The sequence below is a fragment of the Hyperolius riggenbachi genome, chromosome 3 (genome assembly GCF_040937935.1).
Source record: "Hyperolius riggenbachi isolate aHypRig1 chromosome 3, aHypRig1.pri, whole genome shotgun sequence".
NCBI lineage: Eukaryota > Metazoa > Chordata > Amphibia > Anura > Hyperoliidae > Hyperolius > Hyperolius riggenbachi.
The window spans coordinates 53,202,589-53,223,777 of NC_090648.1; the positions used below are offsets into that span (position 1 = coordinate 53,202,589).

Genomic DNA, 21,189 nt, shown 5'->3' on the forward strand with positions numbered 1-21,189 from the left:
CCGATTCCGCCCGGATAGCCCAGATAATGCGTTCGGATATTCGCATGAACGCGGATATCTGAAAGTTTGGATTTGGAATATCCGATCTGGTTCTGGATATCTGGGTATCCGGATCTGGATCAATTCGGATTTTGAAAAAAGGTATCCGAGCACCCCTGATCTCTGCCATGGCAGTCATTTGAGCCAGGGGAGAGATCAGATTGCAACTTCTGATTCAATACAAATGAGGGGGAATTAGACAGGCTAAACTCTCTAAATACATACAGGGTGCATGTCTCTATGTTTTCCTTCTGTCCTGTGCAAGAGTTCAGGTCCACTTTAACAAAGTGTATCTAAGCTGGAATTGTGATATAATCAACAAAAAGAGAGCTATTCTGTTTGTGAACATCGTTGGATAAAAAGTTATTTTTACTCTGCATCAAAAAGATATCTTAAATAATAAGCCAAATTTTGTTATATAATAATATATAGTATACCGTATATTCCGGCGTATACGACGACTGGGTGTACAAGACGACCCTCCCCCCCCCCCCCTCCCCCCGCAACATTTCCAGTTAAAATATAGAGTTTGGGATATACTCGCCGTATAAGACTACCCCTCTTCCAAATGCACACCAAATAAAAATTAAAAAAAAAATTAATATAGTGGTGCTTAGTATGAACAGATATTGGCGCTGTACTCTATGTGGTACCCAGTATATAACAGTATATAGGCGATTGACTGGTTGGATTGGTTAACTCTCCCTAAGTGGATTGGTCAGCTCTCCTGGTCTCCTTGTTTATCAGAGCGGTATGGAAAAATAGATTGTGCTGTGCCTGTAAAACACGCCTCTTTCACCTGTCTGGCCCCGCCCTTGTATCCTATTTACCTCCTTCTCTGCCTCTCAGATCTTGCACACGTGTGCCTGAGCCTCTTCACTACAGTCCTCAGCAGTGAGATCTAAGAGTCGGTAACAGGATAGGGCGTATCACCCGGCTTCAATGACACCCGGCGTATAAGACGACCCCTGACTTTTCAGAAGATTTTCAAGGGTTAAAAAGTAGTCTTACACGCCAGAAAGTACAGTACTCTATGGAGGAATTATAAAGTGAGTTTTAAAGAAAAAACCCTCAATGTATGTAAACCTTTTACTGTATATAGGTACTGTAACGATTCTGCTAGTGTATGAGGGCACTAGCAGACAGACAGAAAATAGACGTTCCCTGACAGAAGAAATGTACAACAGTCAGTGACAGCAGAAGGCAGTACTGTCACTGATACAGCTATGAGAATGGTCAACAGGCAGGGTCATTAACAGATCTGACAGATAAGGTACAAAATCGTAAGGCAAAATCAGAGTGAGTATACAGGCAGAGGTCGGCAACATATCAGATAGGCAAAGGTACAGAATTGTTAGGCAGAAGAGTAGTAAGAGGCAAGGCAGAGGTCAATAATACAATCACAATAATATGTTTATTCCTGAGCTAAGTGCGAATCCCCGGGGTCCTGCCGGTTCAAGCACACACGGATCTGACTAAGGTCTGAAGCCTTCACTATGAAGTGTTAGCTAGAACAGACAACGTGGTACTGACAGAGGAAGCCTTAAGAAGCCCTGGGTGACACATTAGGCGCGCCCGTAAATCAGGATGGAGAGGTGGATCCCTGTGTGTCAGGCGGCTGTCATCTGACACGCTTCCTAAGTGAATAAGAGGAGCGACGCTGACAGCGTGTGCGTCCGCCCTCTTACACTCCAAGAATCGGAAGCCCAGCCGGAGCGCAGCTGACATCATCCTGCACGGACCTGGAAGACGCCGATATGTTGCTGGCAGCTGCAGCGCAAGTGAGACTCGCAGCCCTGACAGGTACATCATGCTTTTATTACTCATGCCCTATCATTCTTTCTGCAGGCATTAAATTATCTTGTTTATTATTATTATTTATTAGATTTATGTAGCACCAACATATTACGCAGCGCTGTACTTCATTATATAGCAAGTATAACATATTATTTATCCTGCATTGATGGTTAGATTACAAAGCAGACAAATTTCTTACCAGAAATTCAACAATCATAGCTTTATTGATAGGAGACATCTTATAGTCCATTGAATATATCCGGTAAAGAACTGTAAAAAAGAAGATTATCATTTTTTTCACATAGAGTATTTTTCATGTGGTCATTTTCTTTGTACTCTGTTTCAATATTTCAAGATTACGTCTTAAACCTAAGTTCGGCCAAAATGTTTATTGGTGCAGTGCCCTTCTCCACCTTCCACTGCAATATTGATTTTAATTAGTTGCTTTGTCCAAGTCCAGATGTGTGATACAGGCACTACTAACTAGAAAGATCATCAGGACAGACAGGCAACTGGTATAGATTAACCACTTCACCACTGAGGGGTTTTACCCCCTGACCACCAGAGCAATTTTCACCTTTCAGCGCTCCTTCCATTCATTCGTCTATAACTTTATCATTACTTATCGCAATGAAATGAACTATATCTTGTTTTTTCCGCCACCAATTAGGCTTTCTTTAGGTGGGACATTATGCCAAGAATTATTTTTTTCTAAATGTGTTTTAATGGGAAAATAGGAAAAATGTGGGGAAAAAAAAATTATTTTTCAGTTTTCGGCCATTATAGTTTTTAAATAATGCATGCTACTGTAATTAAAACCCATGAAATTTATGTGCCCTTTTGTCCCAGTTATAAAACCGTTTAAATTATGTCCCTATCACAATGTTTGGCGCCAATATTTCATTTGGAAATAAAGGTGCATTTTTTTCAGTTTTGCGTCCATCCCTAATTACAAGCCCATAGTTTATAAAGTAACAGTGTTATACCCTCTTGACTTAAATATTTAAAAAGTTCAGTCCCTAAGGTAACTAATTATGTATTTTTTTTAATTGTAAATTTTTGAATTTTTTTTTAATTACAAAAAAAAAAAAATGGGGAGTGTGGGAGGTAATGAGTTAATTTTTTGTGTAAAAGTCATTTATTTGTATGTGAAAAATGTGTAGGGTGTAGTTTACTATTTGGCCACAAGATGGCCACAGTAACTTTTTGCTTTATTGCGACCTCCAAGCCTCCTTCCGGAAGCTTGGAGGAAGAATAAGGAGGCTGGACACGTGAGTTTCTTCTCACAATGATCGCGCTGCCCATAGGAGAGCAGCGGGTCATTGTGGGGCTTAGATCAACGAACGGGAATGGATTTTCCCGTTCATTGATCTCCGGGCGAGCGGGCGGCGGCGGTTTTACTAGCGGCGGGCGGCGTGTTTACGAGCGGGAGCGCGGACAGCGTCGGGAACGCGGAAAGTACGTGTTTCTCCGTCCCTGGTTTTTAAAGGATGGAAAAAGGGGCGGAGAAATACGTACGCGCGGGGGTAAAGTGGTTAAAGGGGAAAAAAACATGGCTTATTAAAAGTATAATACTTGAACACTGGTGATAATATGAAGCATCCAACCCTAGTAAAAAGACCCAACAAAATGCTTCGACTTCATCAGGACCTAAATTAAGCATCTAACTCTGACAACCTAAAGTGTTCTGTCTTCATCACAGCATACCAGAATTCCCTTGTGCTGAATGTAACTACTCTACCTGTAGATCCTGGCGTGTAGATGGTCTTGTCGGTTTGTATGAAGGTGTATCCACTCTGATATCCTAGTAGAACCACTTTTTCTAGATTGCACACTTGGGATCTCACAATGACATACACAAACTGTTTGGCTTTTCGGTCCTTCAGAAGGTCTTTAGATGGAATCTGTGAAGCCACCAGAAGAAATATTACAGTATACGTAACATGCCAACATTGTTGCAATGAATAATTGTTCATATACATTATTGGCTTACCGTAACTGTTGTTGTGCCGAGAAAATTGTTACCATTGTTTCCAGAGACTTTTACTTTGGCCAAACTTAACTTCTTATGGGGAAAATCTTGGATCTCAACATCAGCTTCAAAAGCCCGGCTATGCCCATCCACGACAATGAGTTCCTCACTCTCCACACGTAGGACATTGGGAGTTATGAGGACGCATCTGCAACAAAAAGATTACATCAGCCGGAATGATAGCCCTCGTGTGGCATTGATAATGATAAACTTCGTGTGACATTGAAGCAGACCCTTCATCAATGTGGATATTAGTTCAGAGCTGATGATAGATCAACATTTTAGACTTTTCTTTTATTTGAATGGGGATTCTATATCAGGCTTAAAGTACACCTGACCTGAGGCAAAGCTGCCTAAGGGAAATATAGAGAAAAGTTATTGCTGGATCCACATACCTCTGTGCATTGTCCATTCCTTTCCTCATTTCCCCCAGTTCTCATGATCTCTACTTGAAAAATGTGACTTTTGGCTAAAGTCAATTTTGTGGACAGGAAGAGGCAGGCTTGCATCTACTGGTTCTGGTTCACCAATTAGCTATCTTAGTATTCCCTGTACTGTAGTCTATATTGATTGCAATCACAGTATAAATATTCTATTCAGAACTGTGAACCTCAGGGATGTTTCTTGATTAGTTCCACATCTTTAGAAAAGAGATGTGAAACTTCATCACATAAGGGGCAAAATCTAAGACAAGGTCTAAGCTGAGAGCCAAATTGTTTAGAATGTACAGTTGGACGACTCCAATAAGCAAAGTTCTCCATGTCCACATAAAATTGGGAGGCTTCATCCAACATTTTGCTGGGCAGGACTACTTAGGGTCATGTAAATTTGGCTCCACCCATGACCACACCCACAATTTGGTGCTATAGTGTCCAAAAGTGATCTCTTAGGATCCTAGCAACGCCTCTGATATTATTTTAACATTTAATGCAGAGTTGATGGCATTTACTGTATATAGAGTGGGGTATAGTACTATATTAGCTTGGCCTATTCTTAACACTGGGTCTCAAGCAACGAGAAAGCACCCTTATCCAGCATCAGCCAATCCCTGTTAGTGCCATATAACTGAGACTCTGCTGTACTACTGCAACACCTACTACAAATACTATTGCTATTACTATGATTACAGCTGCTACTACTACTGCTGCTACTATTACTACCACTGCTACTGCTATTATTACTACTGCTATCACCACTTTTAGTGCTACTTTTACTGATTTAAAACATGCTTGGCTAATGCAGTTCAAAGCAGGTGGTTTCCTCACATTTTCCTCAAATACCCAGTAATCGTGGGTCCTGCAGCAATTTTGCAATTTTCCCGGAGCGATCCATAGCCAACAGTTACCGGAAGATCACGATCACTTCGGGAAATTGCACAAGTAAATGTGATGCTTTTCGTTTTCCGAAATCGCGGTGATTTGACAAAGCTCCAGTGGATATCAGGCCTGACTACATCTACTTCTACTGCTACAACTACTGCAACTACTGATACTACTTCTACTGCTAAACCTACTCCGGTTACTTTCAATCTATTACCATTACAACTACTGCTATTACTACTTTCACTAATATCCGTTGAGCGTGCCCATGCTAGCTGCTGCTCTCTTAAGCTGCTCCAGACCTTGTCTCAGATTTCTACCTGTCTGTGGACCCACACCGGACCCAAAATTCAGAGGAACTACTTTTTAGCCTTCTACTTCTGCTACTGTTACTAAACCAGCTAGTAATAGTACTGTATTGGGCAGCAGGGTGGCGTAGTGCTTACCACTCTCACATTGCAGCGCTGGGTCCCCGAATTGAATCCCAGCCAGGGCGCTATCTACATGGAGTTTGTATGTTTCCTTTGTCTGCATGGGTTTTCTCCAGGCACTCCGGTCTTCTCCCAGATCCCCAAAACATACAGATAACTTCAATTACTAGGTAATGCCTAATGATGTTGATCCAGGGATTTTATCTGATTGCCATCTGGAGTCGGGAAGGAATTTTTCCCTTTTGGGGCTAATTGTACCATGCCTTGTAAGGGTTTTTTGCCTTCCTCTGGATCAACAGGGATATGTGAGAGAGCAGGCTGGTGTTGTACTTTGTTCTCTGGTTGAACTCGATGGACGTATGTCTTTTTTCAACCAAAATAACTATGTAACTTAATTGGCTTCCCTCTAAATAGGCCCTAGACTACAATACATAAACTACACGATACATGCATAGACATAGGACTATAGTAGGGATTGAGTAGTAATGATACTACCACTACTACTACTAATAACAATAATAACATTACTACTACTAAACCTATTTCACATCTTGCTAGTACAACTATAATTATTACTACTGTAAAACCTACTACTGTAGCTACTAAACTCCCTACCACTGCTTCTCAGCCTACTATACCTACTACTAAATCAATTTCTAAACCACTATCAACTACTATTATTATTATTTAGTATTTTAGCGTCGCCAACATCTTCCGCAGCCCTGTAGATTATATTGTCTTGTCACTTAACTGTCCCTCAGAGGGTCTCACAATTGAATCCCTACCAAAGTCATATTTCTATGTATCTATTGTGTAGTATATGTATCCTAGTCTAGGGCCAATTTAGGGGGAAGCCAACCAACTTATCTGTATGTTTTTGGGATGTGGGAGGAAACCAGAGTGCCTGGAGGAAATACACACAGGCACAGGGAGAACCTACAAACTCTGTGCAGATAGTGGCTGGGATATGAACCGGGGACCCAGCACTGCAAGGCGAGAGTGCTAACCGCTATGCCACCGTGCTGTCCAAACTACTATGCTCTGATAATACAGTAGATATATTACATTGCTTGTCAGTACTCACTGTTGGGCGTAGGCTCCAGCCAGAAGGACCAGCAGAGTCAGACACACAGCTCTGCACCCCATTGTGCAGCCAGGTTTAGTGCAGCCTCGGCTGGGCAGCTGGCTTTATACTGGCTGTATTGTGGAGAGAGTGAGAGAGAGAGAGAGAGAGAGGGGAGGGGGAGGCACAAACCAAACTCCATCACTTCCAGTAACTGCTGAATTCTTTCACAATGTGCCCAGGTACACAAGGATTGCATGCCCTTCACACTATTACCAGAGACACACAGGTACAGAGTCAGATTTAGGATCCAACCTTTGTCCTCCTGCATGAGCACACAGAGAGCTGCTGAAAGTAAACACAGGGCCTGGCTGACATTAGGGGTCCTGCAGGATCAGAGGCAGGGATGTTTTGATAAGCAAAGTATCTATCCACTTGACTTTATTACTAAAATTCCTTACAGTCCCCCTGCCAGAATAAATGTTGGCCCAGTCCCCTGCAGCCCTCCTCAGTGAGGAGGCTTCCTGTGCCTAGGCTGAATAGCTGATGTCAGATGAATCAGTTTTAGATACATTTTGATATTTTACTATTATATTGTATTTTTTGTAATATTTAATATTGTATTTCTAACACAGGAGACCCGAGTTCCAATCGCGGCTCTTCCTGTTCAGCAAGCAGCCAGCACCTATTCAGTAAGGAGTCCTTGGGCAAGACTCCCAAACTACTGACTACTGAGCATGACCTAGTGGCTGCAGCTCAAACGCTTTGAGTCCGCCTGGAGGAAAACACAATATAAATATTATTTGTCTTGTCTTTCAGGAGGGAGTCTGAACTACGCGCTTGTAAGGGAGTTCAGCTGCCCACAAACACCATTCAAATGCAATTAAAATGCAGCCAAATGGCATTGCTTGTGACTCCACGTGTGTCATCACGTAACCTGGCAGCAGAGAACAGCAATATGTCTCCTCTGAGCATAGATGCTGCTGTGCTCAGATATTACTTCATGGGGGCGCCAGGTGTACATATGAAATTGCCGCCAGGAGACTTGGGCGCAGGATACAGACGATATACAGCTTATCCTGCTGCTGCACAAGTCCCGGCAGCGTTAATTACTATTCCCCCTCCAGGTCCGCGTGGATAGTGGGGAATGATGTAATTCAGCTGCCAGCTGTTGCTGGCAGCCGAATTACTGTGTTTTAAAAGTAACTTGAGCTTCTTCTTCTGACGGCGCTGAAGTTACTCACTGTGCGCTGCTATGGTCGTAATTCTGGTATTATGGTCTATGGTGGCACCGGCTGCGCCCAAATCTCCTGCGCTGTTTTGACAGCATTTGGGGCCTCAGTACCAAATACCAACAAGTGCAATCGAGCAGCTGACAGGCGGTGAATTCACAATTCTGTAACCGTACTTCTGTGATTACTCGATAACTCTAATAAGGCACGTTAACTCTGATAAGGCATAATAACTCTGATAAGGCCCATTAACTTTGAAAAGGCATGTTAACTCGGATAAGGCACACTTTTTGTTGTAGTGAATCAACCCCAATTAATACTTAGTGATTATGGTCAAGTCCATGTGGAATCCAAGAATCCTTTGTCTTTAAGTTAAGAACGCATTCAAGATGGAAGCTAGCCTGGGGCTCACTTGCTAGCTTTCAGTCCTTAGATGTTGGTAAAATGGAGAACTCAGATTAGATTTCTGTCTCTTCCATCTCTTCCTTATGTAGGATCCAGTATTGAAAGTGGAACTTGGGGCGTCCCCTGTCCTCAAGGGTAGCCGACCCCTTATATTTGGGGGGGGGGGGGGGGAATTCAATCCCAAATATAGGACTTATATTTCAGGCAATATTCATTGCACACAAATCATAATAGCAAAATCTACATCCATATATTTATGGATCACATTAATACCAGACATGAATAGGGTGTGACATTCCCTTCCTGAGAAGTTACAGTGGGTTGCAAAAGTATTCGGCCCCCTTGAAGTTTTCCACATTTTGTCACATTACTGCCACAAACATGAATCAATTTTATTGGAATTCCACATGAAAGACCAACACAAAGTGGTGTACACATGAGAAGTGAAACGAAAATCATACATGAGTCCAAACATTTTTTACAAATAAATAACTGCAAAGTGGTGTGTGCATAATTATTTGGCCCCCTTTGATCTGAGTGCAGTCAGTTGTCTATAGACATTTCCTGATGAGTGCTAATGACTAAATAGAGTGCACTTGTGTGTAATCTAATGTCAGTACAAATACTGCTACTCTGTGACGGCCTCAGAGGTTGTCTAAGAGAATATTGGGAACAACAACACTGTGAAGTCCAAAGAACACACAAGACAGGTCAGGGATCAAGTTATTGAGAAATTTAAAGCAGGCTTAGGCTACAAAAAGATTTTCAAAACCTTGAACATCCTACGGAGCACTATTGAAGCGATCATTTAGAAATGGAAGGAGTATGGCACAACTGTACACCTACCAAGACAAGGCCATCCATCTAAACTCACAGGCCGAACTAGGAGAGCGCTGATCAGAAATGCAGTCAAGAGGCCCATGGTGACTCTGGACGAGCTGCAGAGATCTACAGCTCAGGTGGGAGACTCTGTCCATAGGACAACTATTAGTCATGCACTGTACAAAGTTGGCCTTTATGGAAGAGTGGCAAGAAGAAAGCCATTGTTAACAGGAAGCATAAGAAGTCCCATTTGCAGTTTGCCACAAGCCATGTGGGGGACACAGCAACCATGTGGAAGAAGGTGCTCTGGTAAGATGAGACCAAAATGGAAACTTTTAGGCCAAAATGCAAAACGCTAGGTGTGGCGGAAAACTAACACTGCACATCACTCTGAACACACCATCCTCACTGTCAAATATGGTGGTGGCAGCATCATGCTCTGGGAGTGCTTCTCTTCAGCAGGGGCAGGGAAGCTGGTCAGAGTTGATGGGAAGATGGATGGAGCCAAATCCAAACTTGGAAGAAAACCTCTTGGAGTCTGCAAAAGACTTGAGACTGGGGCGGAGGTTCACCTTCCAGCAGGACAATGACCCTAAACATAAAGCCAGGACAACAATGGAATGGTTTAAAACAAAACATATCTATGTGTTAGAATGGCCAAGTCAAAGTCCAGATCTAAATCCAATCGAGAATCTGTGGCAAGATCTGAAAACTGCTGTCCACAAACACTGTCCATCTAATCTGACTGAGTTGGAGCTGTTTTGCAAAGAAGATTGGGCAAGGATTTCAGTCTCTAGATGTGCAAAGCCGGTAGAGACATACCCTAAAAGACTGGCAGCTGTAATTGCAGCAAAAGGGGGTTCTACAAAGTATTGACTCAGGGGGCTGAATAATTACGCACACTCCACTTTGCAGATATTTATTTGTAAAAAATGTTTGGAATGATGTATGATTTTCGATCCACTTCTCATGTGTACACCACTTTGTATTGGTCTTTCACGTGGAATTCCAATAAAATTGATGCATGTTTGTGGCAGTAATGTGACAAAATGTGGAAAACTTCAAGGGGGCCGAATACTTTTACTATAAATAATGGAGTTGCTGTTTATGTCAGCCCCAGAAAGAGATATGAAAATGTTCATTATGTTACTTGCAATGACACACTTTTCATATACGTAGGTCACAATTGCAGCATCTCTTAAAAAGGCAGAATAATAACATTTTAAGTACAATTATGGAATAGGTTAGGGCTGTCTCCTCTTTGCCTGCCCCCTGTGGTGCTTCAGGGCTTCCCTGGCAGCAGTAGAACCAAGTGGTGCTTTTCAGGCTGGTGGTTTGTTCACACCTATGTGTAAGCCGCCTGATGGAAGAATGCTTACTTGTTTCGGGTAATTAAAGAAAAACACACTGTCATCCCAGAATAGAGGCTCGTGTCTAACTTGAATAGACAGAACCTGTGCTCTGCTACCCCTAGACATGAAATTTGAATTGGCCGTGATGGGCAATCGATGTAGAGTAGACAAGTGACTGCGTTCATGTTTTCTCACAGGCCATCCGTGGCAAGGGGGACAGCAAGGCAACTTGCATTGTTTAAAATGAAATAAATATGGCAGCCTCCATATGACTCTTACCCCAATTCCCATTAACGATGGTTTTGTCAGGGCTCCTTGTATTGTAGTTTTTTAGCAGGTAGTGACAGTTCAAGGGGTGCCAAGTGCAAGTGCAGGAAATAGAAAAGGTGTTGGATGTCCTGGCTGTGTCAGCAGAGCTGCAGCGGGTGTAGGAGAGTCAACAGAGGTCTCTCAATAATACTTTAACTCTCATAAAAATTTAAATAAGTCTTCCCCCACCCCACCAAAATAGAAAGGGGCTTGCCAAACAGTAGTAGACCCAGGTTACAAGGGGGTAGATTAACTAAACTATAGTCAGCAGAATAACACGTGCAAAGTCTTACCACACGATGAGGAAAGCACAATGCAGTAAATTACAGGAAATGCCATAAGACTTTATGCAAGTTGTTCTGATTACCGCAGTTTAGTGAATCTACCACAAGGTCTCAAATGCAGCAGCCCCAGTCTCAAACAGCACCACTAAGGATAGGGAGTTTAGACATAAACAACTCACACTTTGTGTGCCGCCTGGGAGTTTACTTATTGATAGGTAATTAAACTTCAGGATTCAAATCTCAGCTGTTGTGAAACATTCCTTCTTTCACCTAAGGAATATTGTAAGGTTTAAACACCTCATACCTCCAACGGATCTTCCAACCCTAGTTTATGCCTTCATCTCATCAAGGCTGGACTTGTTCTCTATACAGGCCTTTCAAACAAAGACCTACACACTGCCTTCAATTAGTACAGAATGCCACCACAAGTCTGTTAACTAGCCAACCCCGCCATTGCCACATAACACTAACCCTTCACTCACTCCACTGGCTACCGATAAAATGGAGAATTCTGTTTAAGATTGGCTTGTTGACATTCAAACCCTTGCACAATCTGGGCCCTGGATAGCTGAAGGACTTGTTGCAACTGCATCAAACCCCCCACAATCCTAGATCAAAAGGATGTAACACCTTGGTCACCCCCAGAGTTCACCTCCAAGCCTTTGGAGAGAGAGCCTTTTGTCATGCTGCCCCTACACTTTAGAACTCCCTGTCAGGACAGCTCCATCCTTGTAAGCATTTAAGTCCAAACTGAAAACCCACCTCTTTAGTCTGACATTTATGGACACCTGACTATTTCCTCTGTAACACAGTTCAGCCTGCAAGCTTGTCTTGATCTGACACATAACTATGCACTTTTGAGTCCTATGGGAGAAAAACACTTTACAAATGTTATTGTATTGTATATTGTATTGCATTGTATCTTTCTGTCAACTGAAGCTAACACTGATCCAAAACTGACATGAGCTTCTTCTGCTGGGAATTATGAAGCCTCTAAAGAAGCTATATTTAGCGAAATTGGTCAGGTGCAGTGGAGATCGGTGCAGCAGGGTTGTCCTTTTTGATACAGTTCATGCTTGTACACCTTTCTGAGTCCCTGTTGCACCCTTAAGGTAGCCATACACTGGTCGATTTGCCATCAGATCGACCAAGAGATAGATCCCTCTCTGATCGAATCTGATCAGAGAGGGATCGCATGGCTGCCTTTACTGCAAACAGATTGTGAATCGATTTCAATATGAAGCCGTGCCGTGCCCCCCCCCCCCCCTCATACGTTACCTGATCCAGCCGGCGCGAGTCTGCCGGTCTCTGCTGTCTCTTCTCCGCTCTGGTTTCCAGGGCTGCAGCTTCACTGTACTTTCTGCCGGGGGAAGTTTAAACAGTAGAGGGCACTCTACTGTTTAAACTTCTTGTCCGGACAGGAAGAAGCTATCGACGCACCCCCGACCTGCCGGCGATCTAGCAAAATCTTCCGCACGAACGGACCTACAGGAACGATTGATTTCGGATGGGAATCGATCGTTCTGTCAGCGTTTGCGCAATGATTTCCCAGCAGATTCGATCCCAGTGATCGAATCTGCTGTATATCGGCGGGAAAATCGTTAGGTGTATGGGCCCCTTTATGTATGCAATGTTTAGAACTTTAAAACTTTTAAGCAATACTTAATCAGAAGAGTATTTATTGTTTCCTTTGACGTGTTATGTGAATGACGTGTTTGACGTGTTATGTGAATGGACTCCTGACAGCACCTAATGCTGGCAAGTTTGGTAATTGTAAAGTGCCAAAGGAGAGATAAACCATTAGACAGATAAGAGGTAAATCATTACATAAACAGATAAAGGGCCTGATGCAATAAAGTCTGGTAAAGTTGCCACGTGCAGGGAGCGCACAGCAATTTTACCGCAACTAGCGCAGGGGGAGCACCTGGCTGGTAACTGATTAGTGCCATGTATGTTACCGGAATATTATTATGATAGTATTTATATAGTGCCAACATCTTCCACAGCGATTTACATAGTATTAAAGGGAAGGTTCGCGCACAATATAAAAAACAAACTGCACTTACCTGGGGCTTCTTCCAGCTCCTGGCAGTCGATCGGTGGCCTCGCCGCAGCTCCTCTCCCTCCCGGCGTCCAGCGGTGAAGAAGCTGAACTCGCCAGGTCGGCTTCTGTGCGCTCCACGGCGGGGGGTCACGTGGTGTGGGGTCTCTACTGCGCAGGCACAGAACTACTGCGCCTGCGCAGTAGAGACCAGATGGCGTCACTTACACCACTTGACTAGTGTTGGGCGAACAGTGTTCGCCACTGTTCGGGTTCTGCAGAACATCACCCTGTTCGGGTAATGTTCGAGTTCGGCCAAACACCTGATGGTGTTCAGCCAAACTGTTCGGCCATATGGCCGAACTAAGAGCGCATGGCCGAACGTTACCCGAACGTTCGGCCAGCGCTATGATTGGCCGAACGGGTCACGTGTAGTGTTGGGCGAACATCTAGATGTTCGGGTTCGGGCCGAACATGGCCGCGATGTTCGGGTGTTCGAGCCGAACTCCGAACATAATGGAAGTCAATGGGGACCCGAACTTTCGTGCTTTGTAAAGCCTCCTTATATGCTACATACCCCAAATTTACAGGGTATGTGCACCTTGGGAGTGGGTACAACAGGAAAAAAAATTTAGCAAAATGAGCTTATAGTTTTTGAGAAAATCGATTTTAAAGTTTCAAAGGGAAAACTGTCTTTTAAATGCGGGAAATGTCTGTTTTCTTTGCACAGGTAACATGCTTTTTGTCGGCATGCAGTCATAAATGTAATACATATAAGAGGTTCCAGGAAAAGGGACCGGTAACGCTAACCCAGCAGCAGCACACGTGATGGAACAGGAGGAGGGTGGCGCAGGAGGAGAAGGCCACGCTTTGAGACACAACAACCCAGGCCTTGCATGAGGACAAGAAGCGTGCGAATAGCAATTTGCATTTTGTCGCCATGCAGTCATAAATGTAATACAGATGAGAGGTTCAATAAACAGGGACCGGAAACGCTAACCCATCACAGATGTTCATTGTTCATGTTACTTGGTTGGGGTCCGGGAGTGTTGCGTAGTCGTTTCCAATCCAGAATTGATTCATTTTAATTTGAGTCAGACGGTCTGCATTTTCTGTGGAGAGGCGGATACGCCGATCTGTGACGATGCCTCCGGCAGCACTGAAACAGCGTTCCGACATAACGCTGGCTGCCGGGCAAGCCAGCACCTCTATTGCGTACATTGCCAGTTTGTGCCAGGTGTCTAGCTTCGATACCCAATAGTTGAAGGGTGCAGATGGATTGTTCAACACAGCTATGCCATCTGACATGTAGTCCTTGACCATCTTCTCCAGGCGATCGGTGTTGGAGGTGGATCTGCACGCTTGCTGTTCTGTGTGCTGCTGCATGGGTGTCAGAAAATTTTCCCACTCCAAGGACACTGCCGATACCATTCCCTTTTGGGCACTAGCTGCGGCTTGTGTTGTTTGCTGCCCTCCTGGTCGTCCTGGGTTTGCGGAAGTCAGTCTGTCGGCGTACAACTGGCTAGAGGAGGGGGAGGATGTCAATCTCCTCTCTAAAGTCTCCACAAGGGCCTGCTGGTATTCTTCCATTTTGACCTGTCTGGCTCTTTCTTCAAGCAGTTTTGGAACATTGTGTTTGTACCGTGGATCCAGAAGGGTTTAAACCCAGTAATTGGTGTTGTCCAGAATGCGCACAATGCGTGGGTCGCGTTCAATGCAGTCCTAGGCCGAAGAGGTCATAGCCTAGGGTCACAAAAACCTGTTTATTTGGGCTATTTCAATGGTGGCGAGTCTGACGTACATAAATCGCAGCAATGGCCGTTAGCAACGTCTGAATCTCACGAAATGTCTCATGCAGGTAGAAGACATATTGTAAGACTTGGGCTCCAAAGATGGGTTCCCTACATCTCTGCAAACCAGAGTTAAAGGGCTCCAAATTTGGTAAAATCCCCCATAGGCTTTCATTGGGCCTCCTATTTACAGTTCCAAAATCTCACATCTTTTCAAAGGGCAATTGCTCAGCAGTGGCAAATTTTCTAGCATTGTAGGGACCCTTAGGGGGAACATGACTGGTGAGTTTCGGGCCCCTAGGCCGAAGAGGTCATAGCCTAGGGTCACAAAAACCTGTTTATTTGGGCTATTTCAATGGTAGTGATGGTGACGTACATAAATCTCAGCCATGGCCATTAGCAACGTCTGAATTTCACGAAATGTCTCATGCAGGTAGAAGACATATTGTTAGACTTGGATTCCAAAGATGGGGTCCCTACATCTCTGCAAACCAGAGTTACAGGGGTCCAAAATTGGTAAAATCCCCCATAGGCTTTCATTGCCTCCCTATTTCACTTTCCAAAATCTCACATCTTTTCAAAGGGCAATGGCTCAGCAGTGGCAAATTTTCTAGCATTGTAGGGACCCTTAGGGGGAACATGACTGGTGAGTTTCGGGCCCCTAGGCCGAAGAGGTCATAGCCTAGGGTCACAAAAACCTGTTTATTTGGGCTATTTCAATGGTAGTGATGATTTTTATTGTAAAAATTATGTACAAATTTACATACAAATAAATAATAAAGTTTAGTGACCAAAAATGATCACACAAATCAAAAGAAATCGCATAACATCTGCATAAACATAAACACTTTGTACAGAAAATATGTACAACTCATAATGTCAGTACAGTAACTGTACTGCATCTTCGCATATTCTTTAAATTCTATGTACAAAAGGGACTTTTACGCCCAAACAAAGCAACAACAATTGTTTCCAAGGGAACTGAAATAGATCCTGAACAGGAGAACCATGCATTCTCTGCATATATACGACGCAAGACTAGACGACATGAACCGCCACCTTGCACCAACCCATTAGTGACCAAACACCAGACATATAACAAGACGTAATCATGCAGCAACCCACTCACACCGGGAGGGGTAGCACACACGAGACAAAAAATAATCAAAACTGTAACAAGACAAAACAAAGAGCCCCCAAGTAAGCTGGAGGGAAGACTTCAGCTATGTCTGTGGCCGAACATAAAAAATATAGAGAAATAATCAAAATCTAAGCAGGGTGAGCCAAAGAAATAGAAAGCCCACCCAGGAGAGACATGGATGAGCTAAGGAGGCCTGATATTCTGCCAAGCAAGAAACCAAGCACTCCTGCCCAACCTACGTCTCTCCGAGCACCGAATCCTGGACACCTCACCAAGAACATTGTTCACCACCACCTGGACAGGGATGGATTTTTGTCTAATGACTAACTGGCACCGTGCCAACCATGTGTGCTGTCTAATGGCTAAACTGACTAAATATAAAGTGCATAAATCATAACCCTGGTAGGACCTGAATGCCCCATATGCCCACTCAGCGTAACTCAGACGCTCCAGAAAGGGGATACCTAGGATCCCACCCACCTGTTTACACACCTCTATGTTAAAGGGACAATGAAGAAGAAAGTGGTCCATGGATTCCTCGACACCACCACACTCCTCACGAGGACATCCACGTGCATCCACATTCAAGTACTTAACATTGCTCCTAACATAGAGCTTGCCGTGAAAAGAAAGCCAAGCTATATCCCACAATTTATTTGGAATACGTGGCGAATTAATCAGCCTCAAACCCTCCTCCAATTGCACGCTTGGGCAGTCTCTTAAGTACATTGGGTCATGAAAGTAGGAGTCTATCACCCGTTTCGTTAGATCTCGCCTCCCGACCGATCTGACATCCTCCACCGTCAATCCCCACTGTTTCAATTTTTTCAAGCACATGACAACGTAGGCCGGGAGATAGTCACGGCGAGACCCCAGTCTTTTCACTGAGCCACCGCTTTCCCAACTCGTGAGCAAAGTCCCAAACCAGGTCCGGAAAATGCCTACCCAAACAGGCGGGTTCTCTGCAAGCATGCTACCAAGGTTGTGTTTAATAAACAGCAGAGAAAAGAAAACGATTGGATTGACCATGTCTAAGCCACCTTCCCGCCTGGTTTTGTAGGTGATATTTCTGCGCATAAGGTATAATCTGTTTCCCCAGAGAATCTGAAAAAACAGACCGCAGATCCTCGTGTACAGAGACTGGGGCAAAATTGCGACATAACTGACATAAAGTAATATTGGAACCAGATGACTCTTGATCAAGTCCACCTTTTCCCTGAACGTTAAAGACCAGTTCTTCCAGCGTGCTACTTTGGCGTCGACATCATTTAGCCTACATACCCAATTTTGATGACCATAATCGCCAGGGCCAAATTCGATGCCAAGAATCTTAATTTTCTGTTGAGGCACGGGAAAGGAGCCAGGAAGCTCAAAGCTCTCTCCATCATTCCCCATCCAGAAAATTTCACACTTGTCCGGATTGACTTGTGACCCTGATGCCTTTGAGTACAGCGCAATCTCTGAGACTACTACCTCCGCCTCTTCTGTCCCAGAAACTACCACCGTCACATCATCGGCATAGGCCACAACCTTCAGGGGAGGCACATCAGAAATGCCCACAGGAACTCCACTGAGCGCACTGCTTTCTAGCCTTCTTACGAAGGGGTCGATCGCGAATACGTACAGGAGGGAGCTCAGCGGACACCCCTGACGCACTCCAGAACATACCTTGAAAGATTCGCCAACCCAGCCATTTATGAGCATGAAACTCTCTGCCTCTTTATACAAAATGCGAAGCCAATTAACAAAACCTTCCTGTAGGCCATACACACAAAGTAGCCGCCATAAGTACTCATGGTTTACTCGATCAAAAGCCTTAGACTGATCCAATGCCAGTAAGTATTTTCCCCAACCCTCAGCCCTGCATCGTTCCAAGACTTCCCGGACAGACAAGAGTGCTGAGAAAGTGCCTCTTCCTGAAATCGAGCAGTGCTGATGGTGGGAAAGCAAGGATGTCGCCTGGGATAGACGCCAGAATAATATTTTCGCCAGAATCTTTCTGTCGATGTTGAGAAGGCTGATGGGACGCCAATTCTCAATCATCTCAGGATCTTTGCCTTTAGACAGGAGAATGACCGCTGACTTTCTCATGGAAGGTGATAAGTCACCTTCAGCAAGACACTGGTTGAACATATCTGCCAATTGAGGTGCCAGAAAGGTTTTGAAAGCCTTGTAAAACTCAGCCGTCAAACCATCTGGACCAGGAGATTTTTTGGGCGTGAGACTATCAATGGCTCTCACTACTTCTTCAGCGGTGATTGCCTCTGTCAGATCTATGTCAGAAACATCTACACCTCCCAGCCCTGGGGTTGAAACTAGAAAGGTTTCCATCTCAGCCTGGTCAATCGGCTTGTTCCCAAGCAAGTCAGCATAAAAATCTCTAGCAATGGATAGGATTCCGTGCCTGGACCTATCCACAGAACCCGATCCATCTCTGAGTCCAGTAACCGTTTTAAGGGCTGCACCTTGTCTGCAATTCTGATAGGGATCAGGCGAGTGGTATTTGCCATAATCCCTCTCCAAATACAGAGAAGTCAGACGGTCATATTGCTGCTGCTTGAGTTGAGCCTTGACCTCAGAGATCTCCCCCTGATCTCCGTTCTCCGAGACCAGGATTTCAAGCTTTCTTCTCAGTTGTTGGTAAGCAATATTTCTACCAATCTGTTTTTTCCTGGCTAGGCCCTTGAAAAGTCTGATGACACGACTTTTGACCACCTCCCACCACTCTGACCTGTTGTCAAAGCATTCCAGGATGGTGATCTGTGCCCGAAAAAATTCCTCAACAGACTGTCTTACATTCTCTTCCAACAGCAGGGACGAATTTAACTTCCAGGTACCCCTACCCCTGGGAGGGGCACAGGACGCACCCAGATCCACCGATAGAATACAGTGATCCGAAAATTCCACTGCCTGGACCCTAGGGGCTGAGGCAGTACAATTCTCTGTAACAAAAAATCTATCTATCCTACTCTGACGCCCTGGCCTCTGAAAAGTGAACCCAGTGAGGCCTGGTGAGTGTTGAACATGAACATCCACCAGACCTGCTTCTTTAACTATCCTATTTAAGAAAATACTATCAGGACGCAACCGAGTGTTGGTACCTTCCCTGTCCATTACCCTGACAATGGTGTTAAAGTCACCACCAAACACAATCGGTTGCGTCGTAAAAAGGAACGGCCTGATCGCTGTGAAAAGACGTCTCCTCTCCCAATAAGTCTGTGGTGCGTAAACATTAATTAACCTGAGGTTCTGTCCTCTCACAACAACGTCAAGGACCAGACATCTCCCCATCTCTACCTCAATTACTCGCCGGCAAGTTACCATTTCAGTTCTAAAAAGCACTGCCACACCACTGTAAGGCTCGGCCGCAAGAGACCAATAGCTCGGACCGGATCTCCAGTCCCTCCTGGCCAGATGGATATCGGCCAAGGAGGTGAGCCTAGTCTCCTGCAAAAACAAAATGTCAGCATCAAAACTACTGAGAAAAAATAAGGCCAGGTTGCGAGCTCTTACTGATTTAATACTGGCGACATTAATGGTCGCCAATTTAAGTGGTGGGGGAACAGCCATTTGAGTAATTGAGATAATTTCACTCCAGCTTACTCCACACAGGACAAAAAAGAAAAGAAGTACAAACCACGTAGACAACATTAGGAAGTATTCTCCTGTTCAGTATCCTCCCCCTCCATACCCTCCTCAGAGGGCGGCTCCTCCTGCTCATCACTCAATGCCATAAATCTATTTGCTAATTGACGGACCAATCTTTTGGCCGCCACTTCACTCTGCTTCTGTACTCGTCTGTCTCTCAGCGTTTTGGGTTTATGCTTCTTCATACCGTGCAGTCTCTCCTCCAGATAAAGCAGGTCATCTGGATGGAGAGACCCCACACCAAGCACCTTTTTCCTCACCCCTCCCTTTGATGAGGGGAGAACTCCAGAAGTGGAAGGTTGGGGTGTAGGTTCCACGGACTTAGGGGTCTTATCAGGAGGTGATGATGGACGGGGACCTGGGGAAGAGGAAGGGTCGGCATGGAGAGAAGGGGAAAGGAGAAGGATTGGGGAGGAAACGAGAGTAGTCTGAGGACCACTCCCAGGTGACTGGGAAATAGAAACCCCTTTCGGTGCACCCCGAGGTCCCTCCCTCCCAAGAAACCTCTTTTTGGGCCTCCCAGAGGGAGAGCTACCCCCCGGATTCTTACCATCCTGAAAACCAGTCTGCTCAGGGAGAGCACCCGCTCCCTCGGTCACATTCACGGTGCGGCGCTTTCCCCTGACTCTCTTCACTACTTGCCATGATGTTTCAGAGGCCTTGCCAGATGGTGTCTTATCAGAAGAGGGCACAGCCCCGAGATCTTTCTGGGATTCAGACATGGGGTTTGACACACTGGGAACAGACACTGATACAGAAGACTGGGGATTTGACTGGATAGAAACAGACTGGGAGGGTAACACAAGAGGTAGGCTGGAAGCGTAAGACTGTATACCCTCTTCTTCCATCTTTGTTAGCAAGGCCTCTTTTACTGACTCGGGCAGGTTTGCCCAGGAGTTTGGACATATGCTATAAGGATGACCAAAACTGTGGCATAGATTACATTTGATGTTATTACAATCCTTTGCATCATGTCCAAACTCCTGGCACAAACCGCAACGTGGTTGCTTACACCCATAACTGTAGTGTCCCCTCCCTCCACATCGGTTACAGATCCTGGGCTGACCTGGATAGAAGACTGTAATTTTATCTCTGCCTAGGAGGGCCGTGCGTGGAACATGTGAATAAATGCCATTTTTGTATTTCATTTTTATTTGTACCTCGTATCCACCCCACCAGATATCCAGGTCATCCAGGACCTTCTGTGGAGGGGACACTACATCAACATAATGAGAAAGCCAGAGGACGATATCCTGCACCGGAATGGACTCATTTGTAACCACGATGTTAGCCCTCCTCACCAGGGGCTGCCCGGACATATATGAGGCTGTAAAGTGTTTCCACTCTGCTCTTTTCTCCTTTTCTTCAATAAAGAATTCCTGACCCCCTGGTGTAAGAAAGCTAACATCGTAGTACTCAGGGGGGTCACCAGGAGCAATGATGGCATATAAGTCCTGGGCCTTTACACCCATGCCTAAGAGGAG

The 21,189-nt window shown here is 44.7% G+C and overlaps 1 protein-coding gene across 1 annotated transcript in view; it reads right to left on the reverse strand.

Annotated features, from left to right (window-relative positions):
- Nucleotides 1-6,797, reverse strand: part of C3 (complement C3) — a 140,268-nt gene extending 133,471 nt beyond the window's left edge. Inside the window, exons 1-4 of the mRNA XM_068274111.1 lie at nt 6,703-6,797; nt 3,830-4,016; nt 3,578-3,740; nt 2,036-2,106 (exon numbers count right to left, since the gene is read on the reverse strand). Of these exons, the coding sequence (XP_068130212.1) occupies nt 2,036-2,106; nt 3,578-3,740; nt 3,830-4,016; nt 6,703-6,764 (483 nt within the window). The 5' untranslated portion in view covers nt 6,765-6,797. The remainder of the gene's footprint in view (nt 1-2,035; nt 2,107-3,577; nt 3,741-3,829; nt 4,017-6,702) is intronic.
- Nucleotides 6,798-21,189: the final 14,392 nt, after the last annotated feature.